General features: G+C 33.7%; 2 protein-coding genes across 3 annotated transcripts; both read right to left on the bottom strand.

Moving 5' to 3' along the window:
• Nucleotides 1-627: 627 nt before the first annotated feature.
• On the bottom strand, nt 628-11,757 carry LOC148272307 (5'-AMP-activated protein kinase catalytic subunit alpha-2-like). Of its 2 annotated transcripts, none has more exons than XM_088240218.1 (6): nt 11,101-11,757; nt 8,136-8,444; nt 6,839-7,034; nt 5,409-5,547; nt 3,610-3,729; nt 628-1,954 (listed from the first exon to the last, which is right to left on the bottom strand). In XM_088240218.1, exons 1-6 carry the CDS (start codon nt 11,653-11,655, stop codon nt 1,711-1,713), a joined length of 1,563 nt encoding a protein of 520 aa, XP_088096344.1. In that variant the 5' UTR covers nt 11,656-11,757; the 3' UTR covers nt 628-1,710. The 2 variants fall into 2 exon arrangements, with proteins under 2 accessions (XP_088096344.1, XP_088096345.1); XM_088240219.1 differs by having other exon boundaries at nt 8,145-8,444; nt 11,101-11,748.
• A 2,549-nt stretch (nt 11,758-14,306) lies between these two features.
• On the bottom strand, nt 14,307-15,520 carry Uch (Ubiquitin carboxyl-terminal hydrolase). Its single transcript, XM_088240220.1, has one exon. It carries the CDS (start codon nt 15,355-15,357, stop codon nt 14,665-14,667), a length of 693 nt encoding a protein of 230 aa, XP_088096346.1. The 5' UTR covers nt 15,358-15,520; the 3' UTR covers nt 14,307-14,664.
• Nucleotides 15,521-18,412: the final 2,892 nt, after the last annotated feature.

Here is an 18,412-nt window from a genome sequence, read left to right as displayed (position 1 = left end):
AAAATACTAAATATACAATATAATAATTTTGACTTATACTTTCAATAAGATACATCTTACTGACAGACAAAAAGTCATATGCTGCAAAAATACATACATTTGTACATTTCCTAAGAACATGTGTTTATCTTGGGGATAGTGACCAAATTTTAAAATGCTGTCATATTTTGGAATAACATATTTTACACAATTTCAAGTTAGTTATATGCCAAGTAGATGGGTCGATTGACCCGAAGCCGGCATAGGTCGGTTGACCCAAAACCTGCCAGTATAATTTTATATTCAGTGATGTAAACAATAAAAACTAATAAACTAATCATTTAAAATGAATAAATAAATAACTATATTCTAACCGCAACGTTAATAATCTATTATACAAAATAAACCATAGACGGAATCTACGTTCGAGGCGAATGGAAGGAATGCGGTAATGTGTTTTGACGCTGCCCGGGTTGAGTTTTGATAAAAATTGGCACCTCAATACACCATCTAGTATTTTATGTTAACTCAACCGGACAGCGTCACAACACACTACCGATTCCTTATGTGTGCCTTGAACGTAGACCGGGGATTATAGGTATTGTTTGAATTGAACCAGTTCACTGCAGGCATTTTTTATCTTAGTAATTTTTCAACCATCTATTTTAGTAGTCATGAATAAAATGAAACCACAGGACTAATAGTGAATAAAAAATACCGACAAATGTTTTATAAAGATATGCTTCGGAGGAGTGCTTTATATATAAATCCATATGATAACTTTGGAGACTTGATCTGAAGCACACTGAACAGTGAAGAGCTCGAGGTGACCTTAAAATTTATAAAATGTTGCACTGCAAACTGCTAAATTTTCACATTTATTCGGAATACACAACTGAGAGGACATTTTATGAAAGAAGAGAATGGGGAAGCCAAAGTCCAACCACAACCCAGGTAAATAACTGGATATATATACGTGGGAAGTAAAATAAGTGAACCCAGAGTGGAATTCTGAACAGTATAGCGCGCGCATAGAGAACAGTTTGTAGTGCGTTTTCCAATACCAGTTCAGGGTTGCTATTCTCGCAGGGGCAGCGAAGATTTCTACTAAGGGATTTTTTTTGCATGCAATTACACTTTGCTTCATATATGTCCACACTGATGATTAAATGTCAAATTATGTAAGATAAAAACATGACAATTTTCATTTTTATTGCGACCCAAAACACTTTAGTTAGGTTGAATTGATCAAACCGTATTAGTTTTTTTCCATTTTTTAAACAGTAGTTAGACATCATTTGACTAATCATTAGTGTGGCTATTATATGAGCAAATTGTAGTCATATTAAAAAAAACAAATTCACCACTCTAGGGGGTAGAGAAGATTCAGAATACCACCCCAGGGGTGTATGCACTGTGTGGGTATACTGCATTGCTACTCAAATTGCGATGTATCCGGATCATTTTTAATTATATGAAAGGTAAGGTGATCATCATGATTGGGAATAATGGAATATTGCAGTGTAGAACCACTTTTAAAACTAATAGTCCACTCTGCGAGGCATCGAACCTTGGACTTCAAGCATGGTAGGTAAAAGCGCCAACTACTATACTATGAGGCGGACTTGTCCCCGCTCGATTTCCTTATTCAGGATTTTTACCAAAGTAGCTGTCGAGTGAAAGACTCGCATCGAGGGTTCTGGTTTTATTTCACACAGCACAGAAAGCAATTTATCGGGCTAGTTGTACGATGAGTGCCGAACACATCTCGAAGAATTCCATGGTGTGGTGGCCGACGTTGGTGCCGATGTTAGGGGGGGGCGAGGACACGGGGCTGGGGCACATGTCCTCCCCGCCCTCGGGCTCCTCTCCCGACAGGGACTTGAAGTCCAGCAGGTAGGACTTGTAATCCACTTGGTACAGCTGCAGAGACATCTTCACATACTTGCCGGTTGTCTTGTTTCTATTCCGCACACTGCAAAAGAATTTACCCGGTTGAATGGAGATTCCATATGGTCGTTTCCATTGCGAAATAAAATATTAACTTATTAACACCCATCATAGTGCTTTTACATAGATAATAATATACACTCGTACATTATACGAGGGTATTGGAAGCAAACTTAGAAATCTCCATTGAAGGAGTTGCTGAGATATTTGCAAAAAACTTCAAAAAAATAATTATGAGATTTGTAATTATACTTCACCAACTCAATTGAGAATGCTAAGTTTGTGGTGTCAAGTAGTATAATTGAAATCTGGTTTTGCAAGATTTAGAGACAGTTTTAAATTATGCTATTATTTAGGTAGGTAGGTTTTTACGTATAGTTTATTTTGGCATCAATAACAAATTTTCTGTTTTTGGTGGAGATTTCTAAGCTTGCTAATAATAAACATAAGACATAAACCTAAACAGAGCGAGAGAAATGTGCTTGTTGATTTTGATTAATGGATGCATTGAGAAAATAGGAAACTGGATGGCTGAAAATAGACTAAAACTTAATCCACCTAAAACGGAACAACTATGGATGGCTTCAGCCAGACGATAGAATTTGATTCAGGATACGGCACTACCCGATGTAAGGAGTACCGCTTTACCCACCGTTAAACTACTGGGAGTTATCTTTAATTCTAACCTTTCTCTTGTCGTTCAAATTAGTAGAACGATAAGTTCTGACAGATATAAGCTGAGACAGATTAAATGCATACGCAAAAATTTGCCAGTTGATGCCGCCCGTCAATTAATAAATGCGTTTGTAGTGTCTAGAGTCAATTATTGTAATGGTATCTACGCAGGTCTACCAATGAATAAAAAGACTCGCCTACAGTCTGTACTGAATGCCGCAGCGAGACTTATTTTTGGAATCTCTAAGTTCAGTCATATCACTCCACTACTTCAGGAATTGCACTGGCTACGTTTTCCACAGAGGGTGGAATACAAACTCTGTTGGCTTATGTATAAGTCACTGCACAACTCTGCTCTAGAATATCTAAGGGAACTCTGCATTCCAGATGAACTAGCTGACAGACGTCTTACGCTTAGATCAGCTACATCTACGTCGAAAGGAAGAGTTATTATACCTCAGCGAACTAAATTCGGCGAACATGCATTTGCGGTTGCAGGCCCTACGGCATGGAATGCTCTTCCAGCAGAAGTCTGAAACTGTGAGAGTGAAGTGATGTTTCGAAAGAAACTTAAAACCCACTTGTTCTCTAAATCATTTGAATAAATTCTTAGCATGTGGTGAAAAAGTACATTATTTTTCTTAAATTAAATTTATATCTTTTTATAATCACTTTGTAAAGGCTCCCTTGAGGTATTATATTATTAAAATGGCGCTATATCAGTTATCCATAATAATAATAATTATTATAATAGTAATTATTTAATGAATTGACAAAATTTTTGACCAAATAAACCAAATAAAAAATCACAATTTTTAACATACTACAACAAATGATGAACAAGATAGAGAAGGAAATATAGAATTCTAGGCACCTACAGGGCTTATGACCTGTCATTGGCCGGTTTAAGTGGCCACTTTTACACACTGTGTAACATTCACCATTCGCCTATATTTGAACATCTGTATTCCTTCAATTCTTCATTAGAGAAAAATAAATACTCACCGAACATGGTACGGGTTTATGACTTTCCATTCATATTCTAAAGCCAACATTGCCTTGTAAACTTCTAGCATAATATCGATGGGTTTACTCTGTGACCGTATACCAAGATGCCACTTTGCTCTGAAAAGAATAATTAAAAGTACAATAAATGAGTAGAGTAGTATCAAAGACAGTTCATATGGTATAATAGGATGGGGAGGAGTCTTGGATGTGCATAATCGCTCAATAGAAATTGCACAGAATAATTAAGATAATTTACAAAAAACATAGACTATTTCATAGTAATGAATTATACGTAGGGAGTGGACTCCTTAGTTTTAGAAAATTATATATATTTCAGTGCCTGAAATATGTTAACTTAAATAGGGAATTGTTTAGTAATAATTTAAATCGTATTAGCAATATATCCGATAGTGTACTGTCAGTTCCAGGATGCAGAACTAAGTTCGCACAGAGGCACTCCTTACACGTTGGTCCAAGATCCTTCAATCTTCTAACTAAGGAATTACAAAACATTAAATCACTGGTACAGTTTAAAGTAGGTTTCGAGGTCTTGATAAAAATAAATATAAATCTGTAATTATTAGTCATTTCCAGGAATTCAGTTCGAAATTCAGCAATCCAGGAAGTTAGTTTTGAGAAAAATTCTAAACAAAAAATTTGGTAATGATTATGATAAAATTATAAATAAACTTATCAATAAAACTTCTTGGTTTAGTTTTACTTTTTATTATTTTGACCAATGAGCACTTTCGCCCAAGTAGGCATCTTCAAGACTGGTGAATTGTTTACAACATTTACAGTTTTTATACTATTCTTAACATATTTTGGAGATGAGATTTGATCTTATCTGCGCTGTGTGAAATAAAACCAGAACCCTCGATGCGAGACGGCTACTCTAAGATCAAATCTTATCTCCAAAATATGTTAAGATTAGTATAAAAACTGTAAATGTTGTAAACAATTCACCAGTCTTGAAGATGCCTACTTAGGCGAAAGCGCTCGTTGGTCAAAATAATAAAAAGTAAAACTAAACCAAGAAGTTTCATTGATAAGTTTATTTATAATTTTATCATAATCATTAACTATGGAGTTTTATCAAGAAATATCAACAAAAAACATCAATATTAAAAAAATTTGATGGTGTCAAAATGTGACCTGTCAAATTTTTTCAGATTTAAAAATACTTTAAAAAATCTAATAATTTGAAAATACATCTTAATTTTATATATCTTTTTAATTTATGCAGTCTATAATAAGAAATATTAATTCCTAAAGGGAAATTATCAGTTTTGGAAAAGAACCCTACAATGAGGAAGTTCGGTGATTTAAAAAAAAAAAAAAATATTTGTTAATACACTGTCAAACTAAGCCAATTTTTTTTTTTTTTTATGCATCGTATTATCATCGCTTTGTTTCATAAAAACACACTAAACATGGCTTCCTGGAAATATATCAAAACACATAATTGATCGGCTATTACTAGAACTTTAGACGTTTTAAAGTACGTAGTTTGTTTTAATAAAAACATATTTTAATGAATTTTTTCATATATTTTCAAGAAAATTCACCGTACAATTAAATGCTCTAATTTTTACACTTGTAAGAAAGCATTTTTTGTATTAAATTTCCCGTAGCACTGAACTTCCTCATTGGTGGCCAGTAATAAACCAGTATAAGTACTCCTGTGATTTATTTCAAGCATCTTCAAAACCACACATGGATTTTACATTGATGATTCTATTCAAGAATGGCAGTTCCTTGAATGTGACCGTAGAAAATAAGACAAAGATCCTAACCTCTTTACTGGTGTGCCCTTTTGGCCTCTATCGTAGCTGTATGTGGATTGTATGACCTTTTCCCTCAGGGGCGCGATGCGTTCGGGATGGGGCTTATGTCCCGAGTCAACTGGGCTATGTACTGTCGCTATAGGACCCCCTGAAATAAGATACGGCTAGTGAAAAATAGATCCTGTGTCCGAGCAAGGGCTTCCAGTCTCGAGACAGACGATACTCGGAGACAAAGTCTCGAGACTTTGAGAATATTTGACACTAACAATAATTCATACAAAAAATTTGCAAATGTAATAAACAAATCACATTATTGCATGCTATTAATGAAACTTTTTATTGAAATGAATACAACTATTTCTATATCACCAAACCAGGGGCGAATCATCTAATTAATTACCATTATATTTGACTTTCGATAATAATGTTTATAGTAACCATGTTTATGGGAAAATAAATCAAATAACTTATTTATTATATATCACCACGACCGTTTATATCTTCTACTTAAAAAATATTTATAAAATGTGCCCAGCCCGTTCTCAGTGAACTATGAAACTAGCTGATTACCTCAGCTTATTTCTCCATACAAAAAAGTACACTATATTTTACGTCTTCTAACCTAGTTGCGTTTTTTTAGTACTAAAACAAGCTTGTGATTACAAATATTATTTGAAGATTCTCTATTAGGAAACTAGTATTTCGAACATTATTTCCGAAGGACTATTTTTCACATGTGGCGTTTGCAGTGACCGTTTATGGCATTATTAATTTTAAAAGGAATCGGCCAGTGCTAGGTGTTGACATTTAAATCATAATAAAAATATCTGCTGAATGTTACTGTGGTATTTTTTAATAAACTTTTGTACAAATATTGTATCAAAATAGTATGGAATAAAGCTACGTACATATGTAGCGTGGTTAATAATAATTGTTGTTTGAGTTGATTTTCACAGAACCACAGAAAAAACAGTCATTTATAATTATTTTACTTACATATTATGTGCTTAAGTGTAGGTACAAATTAATGAACATTTTTTGTAGATTACCCATAAAATAAATCACGGCTTGCCACTGCACCAAACACACATAGATCACAATAGCCCAACTAAAATAACATAACACAAATATCTTCTTAAATCAAAAACTAGTCAAGGGTGAAGTCGGCTAGAGCTCGCCCCCTACCTAATGGCCCGATACTTTACGGATCTGGGCTTGGAGGGGGAGATGTTTTTGTAACATTGAGTTTCAATTTACAACATGATTTTTAGGTTCTCAGTTTTAACAAAAGTTTTAAAATTTATTATCTTTTTTTACTATAGGACGGTAGTTGCAAGAAGCGCTACACTTCTAAGCGGCTGCTCCTAAGCGTCTGCTCCTAAGCGTCGTAGCGTTGTGAAAAAATATAGTAAATATATAAATATTAAAAACAATAATACCTGCACAGTAAAAGTCTTTTAGTTCAGCCTTTGCCGCTTCGTCAGCCATTCTCTTATTGTCTATTATCAGATGATACGCTATTCCCAGCTGGTCATGTGGATCCCCACTCAGAAGTGCGCTGTGAACTTCGCAATCCTTCACACCGAACTTCGTGCATACTTCTTCTATGGCCTCAGTGTCTATAATACTGCTGTCCTAAAAGATTGTTCAAAAGTGAGTTCCGGCATATTCCCTTTTCTGTTTTTAAAGATAGAAATATTTGCTTTCTTACAATTTCACCAAATTGTTAATTTTTGTGGCCATTTTCAACAAGTTCTAAAAATAACTCACTATTAAAAAATGGAAGTTGTGAAAATAATATAATTGTGTTAAAAATTTAAGAGGTTGTTATATTTTTATGTACTTAATTTATCATAATGATTATATCTATAAAGGTTTCAGCCCTTTGACTTCACAAAAATCAACAGATGGAAGAATCAAATAAATATTAATATTCAAATATAGGCAGAATGGTGAATTTTACACCATGTGTAAAGTGGGCACTTTAACAAGCCAATGACAAGTCATAAGCGCTGTAAATGCCTAGACTAACATATTCACATTATTCCCATCTTTTTTGTGATGTTATTAGAAGGTAATATTCAAAAATAATTCAAATGCTCTAATGTTATAAAGATTTCTTGGAAATAAATATATTTAAATGTGTATATTATGCGATGAATTTATAAATAAATAATACAAACACAATTATCTCAAATAATACAAAAATAATTCTGCAGCCAAATTATTCAATTATAATTTCAATTTCATGATTATTCACATTGAAATATTAGTCAATTGCATTTAGAAGCATTATGTCAAACGTTTACTGAAGCATTATGTAAAACGATCTTATTGAAGCATAATGTAAAACTATTTTATTGAAGCATTTTTATATTATGATTTTCATATTCTCCATCTATGTTGTAATATGTCAAACAATCTTCTTACACTGTCTTAAAATTAATTTAATACAGATCTTATAAAATAAAATTATAATATTTTGTCAAAAAAGAGCAGAAATCAGTTATAATCAAAACTACTAATTATTTTAAACTGGCAACGCCAAATTAAAAGTGACTTGTTTTGTGATTGGTCACTAAAAGATAATGATGTTCTATTCTAGTATTGCTATTTTTAATTATCTTAATAAAATAGTAGTCAATTATTTTCTACTATTTTTTGACAGATTGTATCTTAATTAATTGTTAGGTAAATAAGAAAAAGAGCACCAAAGACAATTGCCGCGATAGATACATTGTATACCTGTTCTACTGGCGAGGGGAAAAGGTACTCGGGTAGGTCCTTTTGGAACCAGTCATGTTTCTTTACATCGTCTATGGATGACCTCTTCATCGGGTCGACTTGCAGCATTTGGCATAGGAGGCTGACAACACTTTTGTTCAAATAGTCTGGTATGGGGAATATTCCGGATTTGATTTTTCTAAACAGTGTGGGGACGTGTTCATCATCAAACGGCAATGTTCCGCATAATAAGGCATAGAGAATGACACCACATGACCACACGTCTACTTCCGGGCCAGCATAGAGTTTTCCGGATATAACCTAAAACCAGACACAATACTATTTTAGATAAATGCTTTATCTTTAAACTTGTATGAAAAAATAATCATTAGCCAAAGTAATCAGGCAAGAGTAAATGGCATAATTCTGTGTAGTGTCATGTCTGAACATCATGAAAGTCTATTATTTACATAAAATATATCCACATTTTTTTTATTATTTTAGGACTCACCAAGCTAATTTATATGGCTTGTGGGTGAAGATCCTTTGCAATAAAACATATGATTACACTATTTTATTACGCATGAAAAAATAAATAAAACTGAACTTCTTTGAAACATCCCAGGTTCAGAATAGCCAATAAATTATGTATTATGATAGATTTCTGGTTAGCCATGTTTAACGTGTTTTGAAGGGTATGGGGACCTCTTTTTAAATGTTAGAAAAAATCAACAATTTGAACTTGTGACGTCGTGGATGGTGTAATTTAAAAATAACAAAACTTACATACAAAAAAAAGGCAATGATAATACAATACACAAAATATATAATTTTTTTGCTGAGTTTGATGGTCTATATTAAATACCAACACACTCATTTGTATATATTACTAACACATGTGTAAATATCTAAATAAATGAAAACTCTACACTGGCTAGAACACCCCCGTTGGGAGGTGAAAAGGCCATAAATTACAAAAAAGAATATTCCATTAAGAAATTTTTTTTTTTTGAAAACCACTGAACTCCCTCATTGTAATATTACATATATATAAAAAAAATAGCGGACCCGACAGACGTTGTCCTGCCCGAACATTGACTTGCCTGCTTAATAGCAAGGTAATCCTTGGAAAAATACTTTTCATTGATAAGTAGGTACCTAGGTACTTGTTAAGGATTAAATTCCAAAACTAAAAATAATTCATTTTCAAATATGGAATTCTTTTTACAAATGCCAAAATTAGCTCTTACCAACAGGGGTGCACTTTATTCATGAATTCGATTTTCATAAATTTGATTTTCATAAATGTTTTTCATGTCAGTTAAAAGAAGTAAGTGGGAAGTAATTATAAGAAATGTAAGGAAAGAATCTGATAGGGGTCCATAAAAAGCGAATGTTTTTTGTAAACATTCAAAAACAAACTTTTTTTAAACACAAAGAAACAACATCCTTCCATTTTTTTTGTATATGAATTCTAATAGGTCGATGAAACAAAGATTTATGCTTCTATATTTTTTTTCACAGATTCGATTGAAAATTTGAATATCTTCGAACACGCAGCACAAAGATTTAAATTTCGCTGAAAACCGCACGTAAATCGGTTAAGCCGTTTAGGAGAAGTGCAGTGACATCACACGTACAGAAGAATTATATTTATAAAGATAACTGACGAGTTGCACAGAAATAATATTATGTTTATATCTTTCTCAGGTGAATTTTTGCAAGTGGATCGTGTTTTGCTATCTCTTTATTTGGAATTGTTGAGGGCAATGCAATATTTGCTAACTATGGGATGTGATTGGTAAGGCAATACAATGTGTGTGTTGCAGGTGACTGGCTAAGCCCTATATATTTTTTTAGGGTTATAAAGCCACTATAATTGGATCGTAGTTGATGGTTTGAAGTAAAAATTAGGAAAATTGTGTTGAGACACTTTCGATGTAAACTATTTTTGATAGACAAAATATTTCCTCCTACCATATAGCAGTGGCGAGCGGTGATTTTTATGATAAGTAATCTACAAAAAATGTTCATTAATTTGTACTGACATGTAAGTACATAATATATAAGTAATATAATTATAAATGGCTATTTTTTCCACAGTTCCATGAAAATCAACTCAAACACAAATATTATTAACTTCGCGATATATGTTGCTTTATTCTACACTATTTTGATACAACACTTGTGAGCACTGGCCGATTCCTTTTAAAATGAATAATGCCAAAAATGGCCACTTCGAACGCCACATGTCCTATGTGATACGTAATATGTCAACGGTATTCTATCAAAGAAAAATAGTCCTTCAGAAATAATGTTCAAATTACTAGTTTCCTAATAGAGAATCTTCGAATAATATTTGAAATACTGCAAACTTGTTTTAGTAGTGAAAAAACGCGACTAAGTTTAAAGTGTAAAATATACTGTACTTTTTCGTATGGAGGAATAAGCTGAGGTAATCGGTTAGTTTCATCGTTTACTGAGAACGGGCTGGGCGCTGGGAGCACTTTATAATATTTTTTGTAGGCAGATATAAACGGTGGTGGTGATTTAAAATAAATAACAATTTTATTTATTTTCCCATAAACATAGTAACTATCAAACATTATTATAGAAAATCAAATATAATGGGAAGCTGTGCATAATCACTTATTTGGACGATTCGCCCTTGCCATATAGTTACTTCAGTTTCACATATTCCAATACTATCTTTTCACTACCAATGTCTTTTGAATTGGACGGCCTTAGCCGTCATTTCCTAAATAAGAGACATGATTTTGATGGCTGAACCAGAATAGCGGCGAACGAGTTACACTAAAAATGATAATCATACATAATTGTCCATTTTTTAATTTAAGTAAGTACAATGTTGTTTGAAACATTGTTAAACATTTAGGTTCAACACGAGTTGTTCCTAAAGAACACAAACTTAAATGTTTCAATATATTTCAATTAAATAAAATTTATTTATAAGTACCTCAGGAGCGGCATAGTTTGGCGAACCGCAAGAAGTTCTAAGGAATTCGCCGTCCATCATCATGTTTGAGAGACCGAAGTCAGCTATTTTGACATGCATGTTATGATCTAATAATAAATTTTCCGGCTTCAAGTCTCTGTGCACGATCATATGCCGATGGCAATAATCCACACCGGATATTATTTGCTGGAAAAATCTCCGCGCGTCTTGTTCCTGTAGCTTCCCATTCTTGACAATATAATCAAATAGCTCCCCGCCGCTGACATATTCCATAATCATAAATATATCCGTCGGAGTCGATATAACCTGGTACAATTTGATAATATGAGGGTGCCTGAAGAGCTTCAAATTCTGTATTTCACGCCTGATTTTCCCGACCACATCGAGAGATTTTATTTTCTGTCTGTTCAAAATTTTGACAGCAACCTTGTGTTTTGTCAATTGGTGCTCGCCGATTTTAACTTTTCCAAAGGTTCCGACGCCCAAAGTCGCGCCCAGAGTGTAATGTCCGATTTTGACGATCGGAGGAACGCCCGGTACACTTTTTTCTGCCATTTTTATCCGCTGAAATAGTTAATTATTTTTATTATTTATATGTCGAAGAAAAATTGTAAACATACGACTTCGACGAAAAATCACATGACCAGTGCAGCCAACAAATAAGCAAAAACATAAGTACGGAAAAAACCTATGGAATGAAGGTAGGTACCCAATTTTCCGAAAGGAAAATTAAAAAATAAAAAGAAAAGCAATCGAAATACAATGTTTGCATTACACCTGATCGCACCTTGTAAATATTTAATACCAAAACAAATAATAGTAAACCACTTTGTAAAATTTTGTAGCATGATGAATAAACAAAATTTAAATGTAAAAATAATTGTTTTTATTGTAAAAAATATCTACAATTGTTATTTGTCAAAAAAAAAAAACCATGATCTTCAATGCCGTAATTCTAATGATTTTTTTAATGCCGTAAAAACATTGTGATACCTATCAGATAGGCACTAAGCCATCAAGTTAAATTATAAGAAATGCCTGTCCCTATAATTCATTCAGAAAAAGGCACTTTTTACATGTTAGTCCAAGTCCCTTCAATCTTCTAACTAAGGAATTATAAAACATATTAAATCACCGGTACAGTTTAAAGTAGGTGTGAGGTCTTGGATTAGCATGGAGGGAACAGATAAACACCTTTTTTTTTTAAAAGAATTAAAATTGAAAATAAAATGCATACCGGTACTGCAAATAAATCCTATTTTCATAATATCAGCATATGTTAGTTTTCTTTTCTTTTCATGGTCATGTCATACCATATTTATATGCTATAAACTTATTAATAATTAAAAAAAGGAATGACCTGCGCTCAGACGCTGAAGTCTTTGTAGGCATTTTTTCCAATTTAGGTTATAACTTAATTTTAATTTGTATTTTTTAAAAGTGTATTTTTGTAATTAAAATTCTATGTAAATATACAGGGTGTTCTTTAAACCTTGTCACATCCGAAACCACGATGATCATGTCAGAAGACATATAACATATTAAATAATATATTTAGAACAAAGAAAATTTAAAAAAATAAATTTTTTAAAAATCAAATGGTTGCTTACCTCTGCAGGGGAGAAGTGAGGAGCGCGGAGTAGAACCAGACTCCCAACTCCTCCTTAATTTTATTCATTCTAAAAAATTATTTTAATGTGCCAATATGTCTTCTTGCTTATACTGATCATTGTGGTTTCAGATGTGACGGGGTTTAATGAACAACCTGTATGTATGGAAAAATAAACAAATTAAAATAAATAAATAAAAATTAAAAACATATTTATTATTTCATTTTTAGCATCTAAGAATTGGTGATAGCCAACTGTTTATTGCCAGTTATTGTATTTTTTCACAAGCGAGACAGAGGTCTGGTCCCGCAGCATTGTACACAGATTAATTAAATTAAGTATAGGTAATTTAGAAATAATCTGGTGGGGCCATCCTTCCTAACTTTCTTTGCATACATCATTTCTTATTATAGTTGACTTATTATACTTTAGAAATATGTAGGAATAACTTTTATAATATATATTACCTAATTTGTATATTATTATGATCATATATTGGCAAAAGAAAATCATTATTGATTAGTTAATGGAATTCCTTAGGTTTATATTATATTTGAAGTAAAAAATAAATCTCATTAAAATTAATCAATAAATGGGAATGATTCATATACATACTTACAGTCTAAAGAAGGTCAGGTTTCTTTGAGATATATTGATTAATTTTAATCCAATTACAGAGTTTTCAGCCACCCCTACCTGAATCCTACTATCAAAAAAATAGATTTCTAGTAAGACGTAGCATAAGTTTCATTTTGATTACTAGAAAATACATTTTTGTGAATAATCCTTACACTTTGTGTATGTATTATACAAACATTATGCTGAAGTTTTCTGACTTTTTATTTTTTTTGTTTCTAAAGATAAATTCCACCTTTTTTCAAAAATGAACTAATAATGGTTAAAACATAAATAAAAATTATTTTTGTTTAAAATCACCCAATGAATTTTTATGCTTTTATGGTTTCAAAACATATTTAAAATAAAATATGTTTAGTGATTTTAAACAAAGTTTATATTTAACATAAAAAAAGAGTCATAGAGTTCCTTTGCTCTTATTCTTATTTCGAAGAATTGGAGTCAGTGCCATATAAGCTCCTGACGTCACAGCGACCTGTATAGATCTTGATCTTTTGTGACGGGTCCCCGTAAATTAGTTGTCGCCCTTCAAGCTCAGGTCTTTCAAGAACCTGGCTACTAAGTGGAGGGCGAGTGATCTCATAATGCTAAATCTCCCCCTCCAAGCCCAGATCTAGTATCGGGCTTAGGTAGCGGAATGCGACTTCTTTTGTGATATAAACCATTACATTCACATAGAATGTGAATAGGTGATTCATCATTTGCACTGCAGAACCTACATCTGGAAGTTCGTGCATTCTAGGTTCCTATGCTGACTATGGAATCTTTTTCCCGTCTATTAAATAAAGGTGTTCAATTTATCAAATGGACAACCCAATGAGATCCACAAATTACACCTGCATAATTGTTCAGTGACGATAAATTGCAATTGCAAAATGTTGAGTAGTGTTCCTATTAAAGTTTTAAAACTACTACCTAAAGACCTAAAAAATAATGGGAAAATAAGAGGTGCAGACAAGATTATAATAAAGCGACTTTATTGACGATAGAAAATGTAAAAAATATAAGTTTTTAAGTATGACAATTTATCAATATCACAATGCCATAAATATGTTCTTAGTTCTAAGCTGAAATTTAAGGTGAGTAATCTTCTTGAAAACTAAACAATAAGCTAACTAATAATATCATTGTATGAAACTATGGCAAACATCGACAATAAGCCCGAGCAGTAATTGTGTTATACGAAAACTCAGTGACAAGGAATTTCAAACATGTTCGCAAACAAAATAGTACTCAAAATCACAAATAGCGAGTAAACAAGGCTCATTAAGTGTAGCAGATATATTTCAGTCACACGGTTCGGCAGTTCTAAGGGAGATTATTCCGCGGCAGCTAGGGCAACAACCGTGAAGTTGACGTCATTAGGATCACGTTCCATAAAGGAACGGCAAACTTTTGCAGAGTCTTCCAGAAGAGTTCCAGGGGTGGTCGGTCCATGGTTGACAGGGAATGACTTGCGTCCGTCTAACTCGTACAGATGTCCATCCTTATGCACAAACGCGATGAAATGGTGGAAAACGGGATCATTTTCACCGGGAGTATTAGATTGCCCTTCCTTGGCGAGCTCGAAGTGGGCAGAAACGACACCTTCACAGTTTTCCAAAAGAGATCCTCTGGCCGTCGGGTCTAATTCTTTTGCGTCCTCCAAGAACTGCTTAAGCCAACCGTCGAACAGACGTATATTTTCGGTATTATTGGCAATGCTATGGAGCAACGCAACGGTTCCGCAGGCATTCTGCACAGTCTGCTTCATATAGAAAACGTTTTGTGAAATCACCTGGCCCTCTTCTTTCAGCTTGGCTTCCTCGTCTTTCTTGTGAGCTTCGTACTGTTCAGAGCACGGGAACAGAAGCAGAACGGCGAGGACCGGCTTGGGCACCCAGCTTAGAGATTCGGAGTCTAATCCTAAAACGTCGATGATTGTCCATTTTTCTGGAACCCCGATCTTTTCTAAATACTTGTTCATAACATCTGGATTGGATTCCAACGGTAGCCAATTTGCGGTGGTCATCGTGATGCTTCGTATCGTAGTTTCAGAAAAACAAGCGAAAGCCGACCCTCTTCTCTCGAAGCCGTGTGAAAATTTTCAATTTTCAAGCAGACGACGAATAGTGAATAGGTTTTTAATTTTTGCTTGTCATTATGGCAGCACTGTCGTAGTTTGACAGCTTATCATAGGTCAGTAAAAGCGGGAAGGTTTTTAATGTTACGGTTAACTTATTAGGAAGAATAGTATAATCTTTCAAAGTTCAATATTCATTTACAGTATAACTCCGTTTATCCGAACTCCAGTCGTCTGGACTGCCAAATGTTCGGATCATTATCAGGAAATAAAAAATAAAGGAGATGTTACAATAATTATTATGATTATTCAGAGATACGTAAATACTGTTGAAAATAAAAATAATAAAATTTATGCATATTTTTAATAGTATGTTTTCAACAAAAGAATAGCCGTACCATGAAAATAGCCCGACTGGAGCCAAAAGCTAGAGCAAGTGGCAAAAAGCTATCGCACTAAAAAAAAAAAAACTTGAATACATCTTACTCCATTACTTAGCTACAAGATTAAACAGCTAATTCATTAAGTTTTATCCAGGAATGATTCACTTGAAATATGCTTGTGAAAAATTTTAATGAAAGTTTTTAAGCGACAGTTTGGCGATTATGGCCAAATCACCTGCATTCTGAACTTAAAATCATTTTGATCTCAGCCTACATTACCGCTGGGATATTTAATAAAGGCTACACCTCTATTTTGAGAATTATGAATAAGTAAAATAAAATCATTGTTGGCACTTACTGAAGCGCAAGTAGCGTATTGGATAAGTCTTTCTGCGACAAAAGCAGCTCGTACAGCCCAAAAACAGCAGCAGGTGAAAGATAACTAGTTTTTCAAGAAAGCTGAAGGCTTATTATATGCGTCTTTGATCGCTGATAGATGGTAAATAACTACAATTAATAGTTTTATGGCATTGAAACTATAAACACGACTATCTTAAAAGAGCGTTTTCAAAAACCACTCGTCCTGTATGTAGCTCAAAATGCTATTCATCAATCTGGCTGAAATTTTAAGGAAGATCTGTCTAAAATAATATCGAAAGGATGTACCTTAAGTTTTAAAGATATCGCGTAAATTAATTAATTTTTTGGGCTGAAAATTTTCAAAATAATTATTAAAAATTTGAACAGCTGATAAACAGACTACGTATCTAATATTTTTGCGTAATTTTATTGGTTTATCCTTCAGCTGCATATATCGCAGTAATCAAGAAATATATATTTATATATATATATATATATATATGTATATACGAGGGGACCTTCAAAAGTAATAACCTAGCTGTGATAGATACGTAGTGCGGGGTTGAGCAGGTTGTTGAAAGCTGCGACATGTTTTGTCGTGTAAGGCCACTTCAGTTTAATTCAGTCGCGTAAAAGATCTTGGAATAATTGGTCGCTGAGTGTATCAAGGTGCGGTGGATAAAACGAGTTAAAAGCATCGTGCCGTCATCGAATTTTTAGTAAAGGAAGGGAATGAACCAAAACAAATAAATGAGCGTATGATCGCAGCATACGGTGACTCTTCACTTTCTTATTGCACAGTAAAATATTGGGCTAAGCAGTTTAAGTGGGGTCGTGAGTCCATTGAGGATGACCCGCGCGCTGGAAGGCTGGTTAAAGCAACATCGCCCGAAATAGTGGCAAAAAAAGGTGCTGCAAGACTGACGCTCAAAAGCTTTTCAATTAGCTCATAAATGTGGAGTTTCAAAATCATCATTTCTAAGAATCTTACATGAAAATTTACTGATGATTAAGGTCAGCGCGAGGTGGGTTCTAAGAATGCTGACGCCTTTCCAGAAGGAACGATGGGTTCAGTTTTCAAAAAGAAAATTTCGACCCATTTGATGAAGGCGGTGAAGCTTTTTTGTCTCAAATAGTGACGGGTAAGAAAACTTGGATTCACCATTGAGATCCGGAAACAAAACAAGAGTCAATGCAGTGGAAACATAAGGGTTCTCCGCCGCCCAAGAAATTTTGGACTCAACCGTCCGCCGGGAAGACTATGGTGACCATATTCTGGGATAATGAAGGTTCGCTATTGATTGATTACCTACCCCAAAGAAGACATTCACAGGGGCCTACTACGCTGGTGTTTTGAAAAAACTGAAGGTGGTAATACTGGAGAAGTGACGGGGGAAGTCAAGTCACGGGTTGCTACTTCTTCATGATAATGCCCCAGTACACAAGTCCCGCATTGCTCGGGCTGCTGTGACTGAAATGGGGTTATAAAATTAAATCACTCACCCTACAATACTGGCCCTGTGATTTGTATCTCTTTCGACATTTGAAAAAACACCTAAGGGGACGGAGATTTTCAGGGGATGATGAAGTCAAGTGCGCAGTTTCGACGTTTTTTCGAGACCAAGAGTTGATTTTTTTTCCGACGGTATTAACGCGTTCCCTGCAAAGTGGAGTAAATGTATTGCTCTAGAGAGAGATTACATTGAAAAACAATTTTGAAAAATTCCATAAGTCTGTTTCTTTACACCTAGGTAGATTACTTTTTAATCTCCCAATCGTATATTTGTTTTTGGTCAACATAAAAAAAGACAAATGCAGCACTTTTCGATGTCTTGCAAAAACTCTTGAAGGAGTAAATTACAACGACACAATGTTGTTTTATAAAAAACATTAAAAATATTTTTTACGTTCCAGAGCTGTTATGAAATAATTAAATAATGCGTTACTTTTATCACCTTTAAAAAAATTCGTAAATAATGTTTCACTTTCGGGCGTCCAAAGGGTTTTTCCCCTTTAAAAAAGGGAAACACTTCACAAATAAAAACAATAGGTCAAAAACCCTATAAACGCCTAAACGTCTATATTTTCTACATCAGAGATTCTCCTATCATCGTTGAAAAAATAAATGAGAAACGCACTTTAGTTCTGGATCAAGGAAGGGCAAGAAGAAGTACTAGTTATTATATTTATTATTTTTGATTAGAGGATTAAATAAAATGTGAATGCTTCTTTTATTAGTTTAAAAACACGTGATAACTATT

The sequence above is a fragment of the Micrasema longulum genome, unplaced genomic scaffold, assembly GCF_059751315.1.
Source record: "Micrasema longulum isolate JH-2025_06_02 unplaced genomic scaffold, ASM5975131v1 h1tg002383l, whole genome shotgun sequence".
NCBI classification, from domain to species: Eukaryota; Metazoa; Arthropoda; class Insecta; order Trichoptera; family Brachycentridae; genus Micrasema; species Micrasema longulum.
The sequence above is the reverse complement of the archived record's forward strand: the minus strand, read 5'-3'. Positions and strand labels throughout refer to the sequence as shown.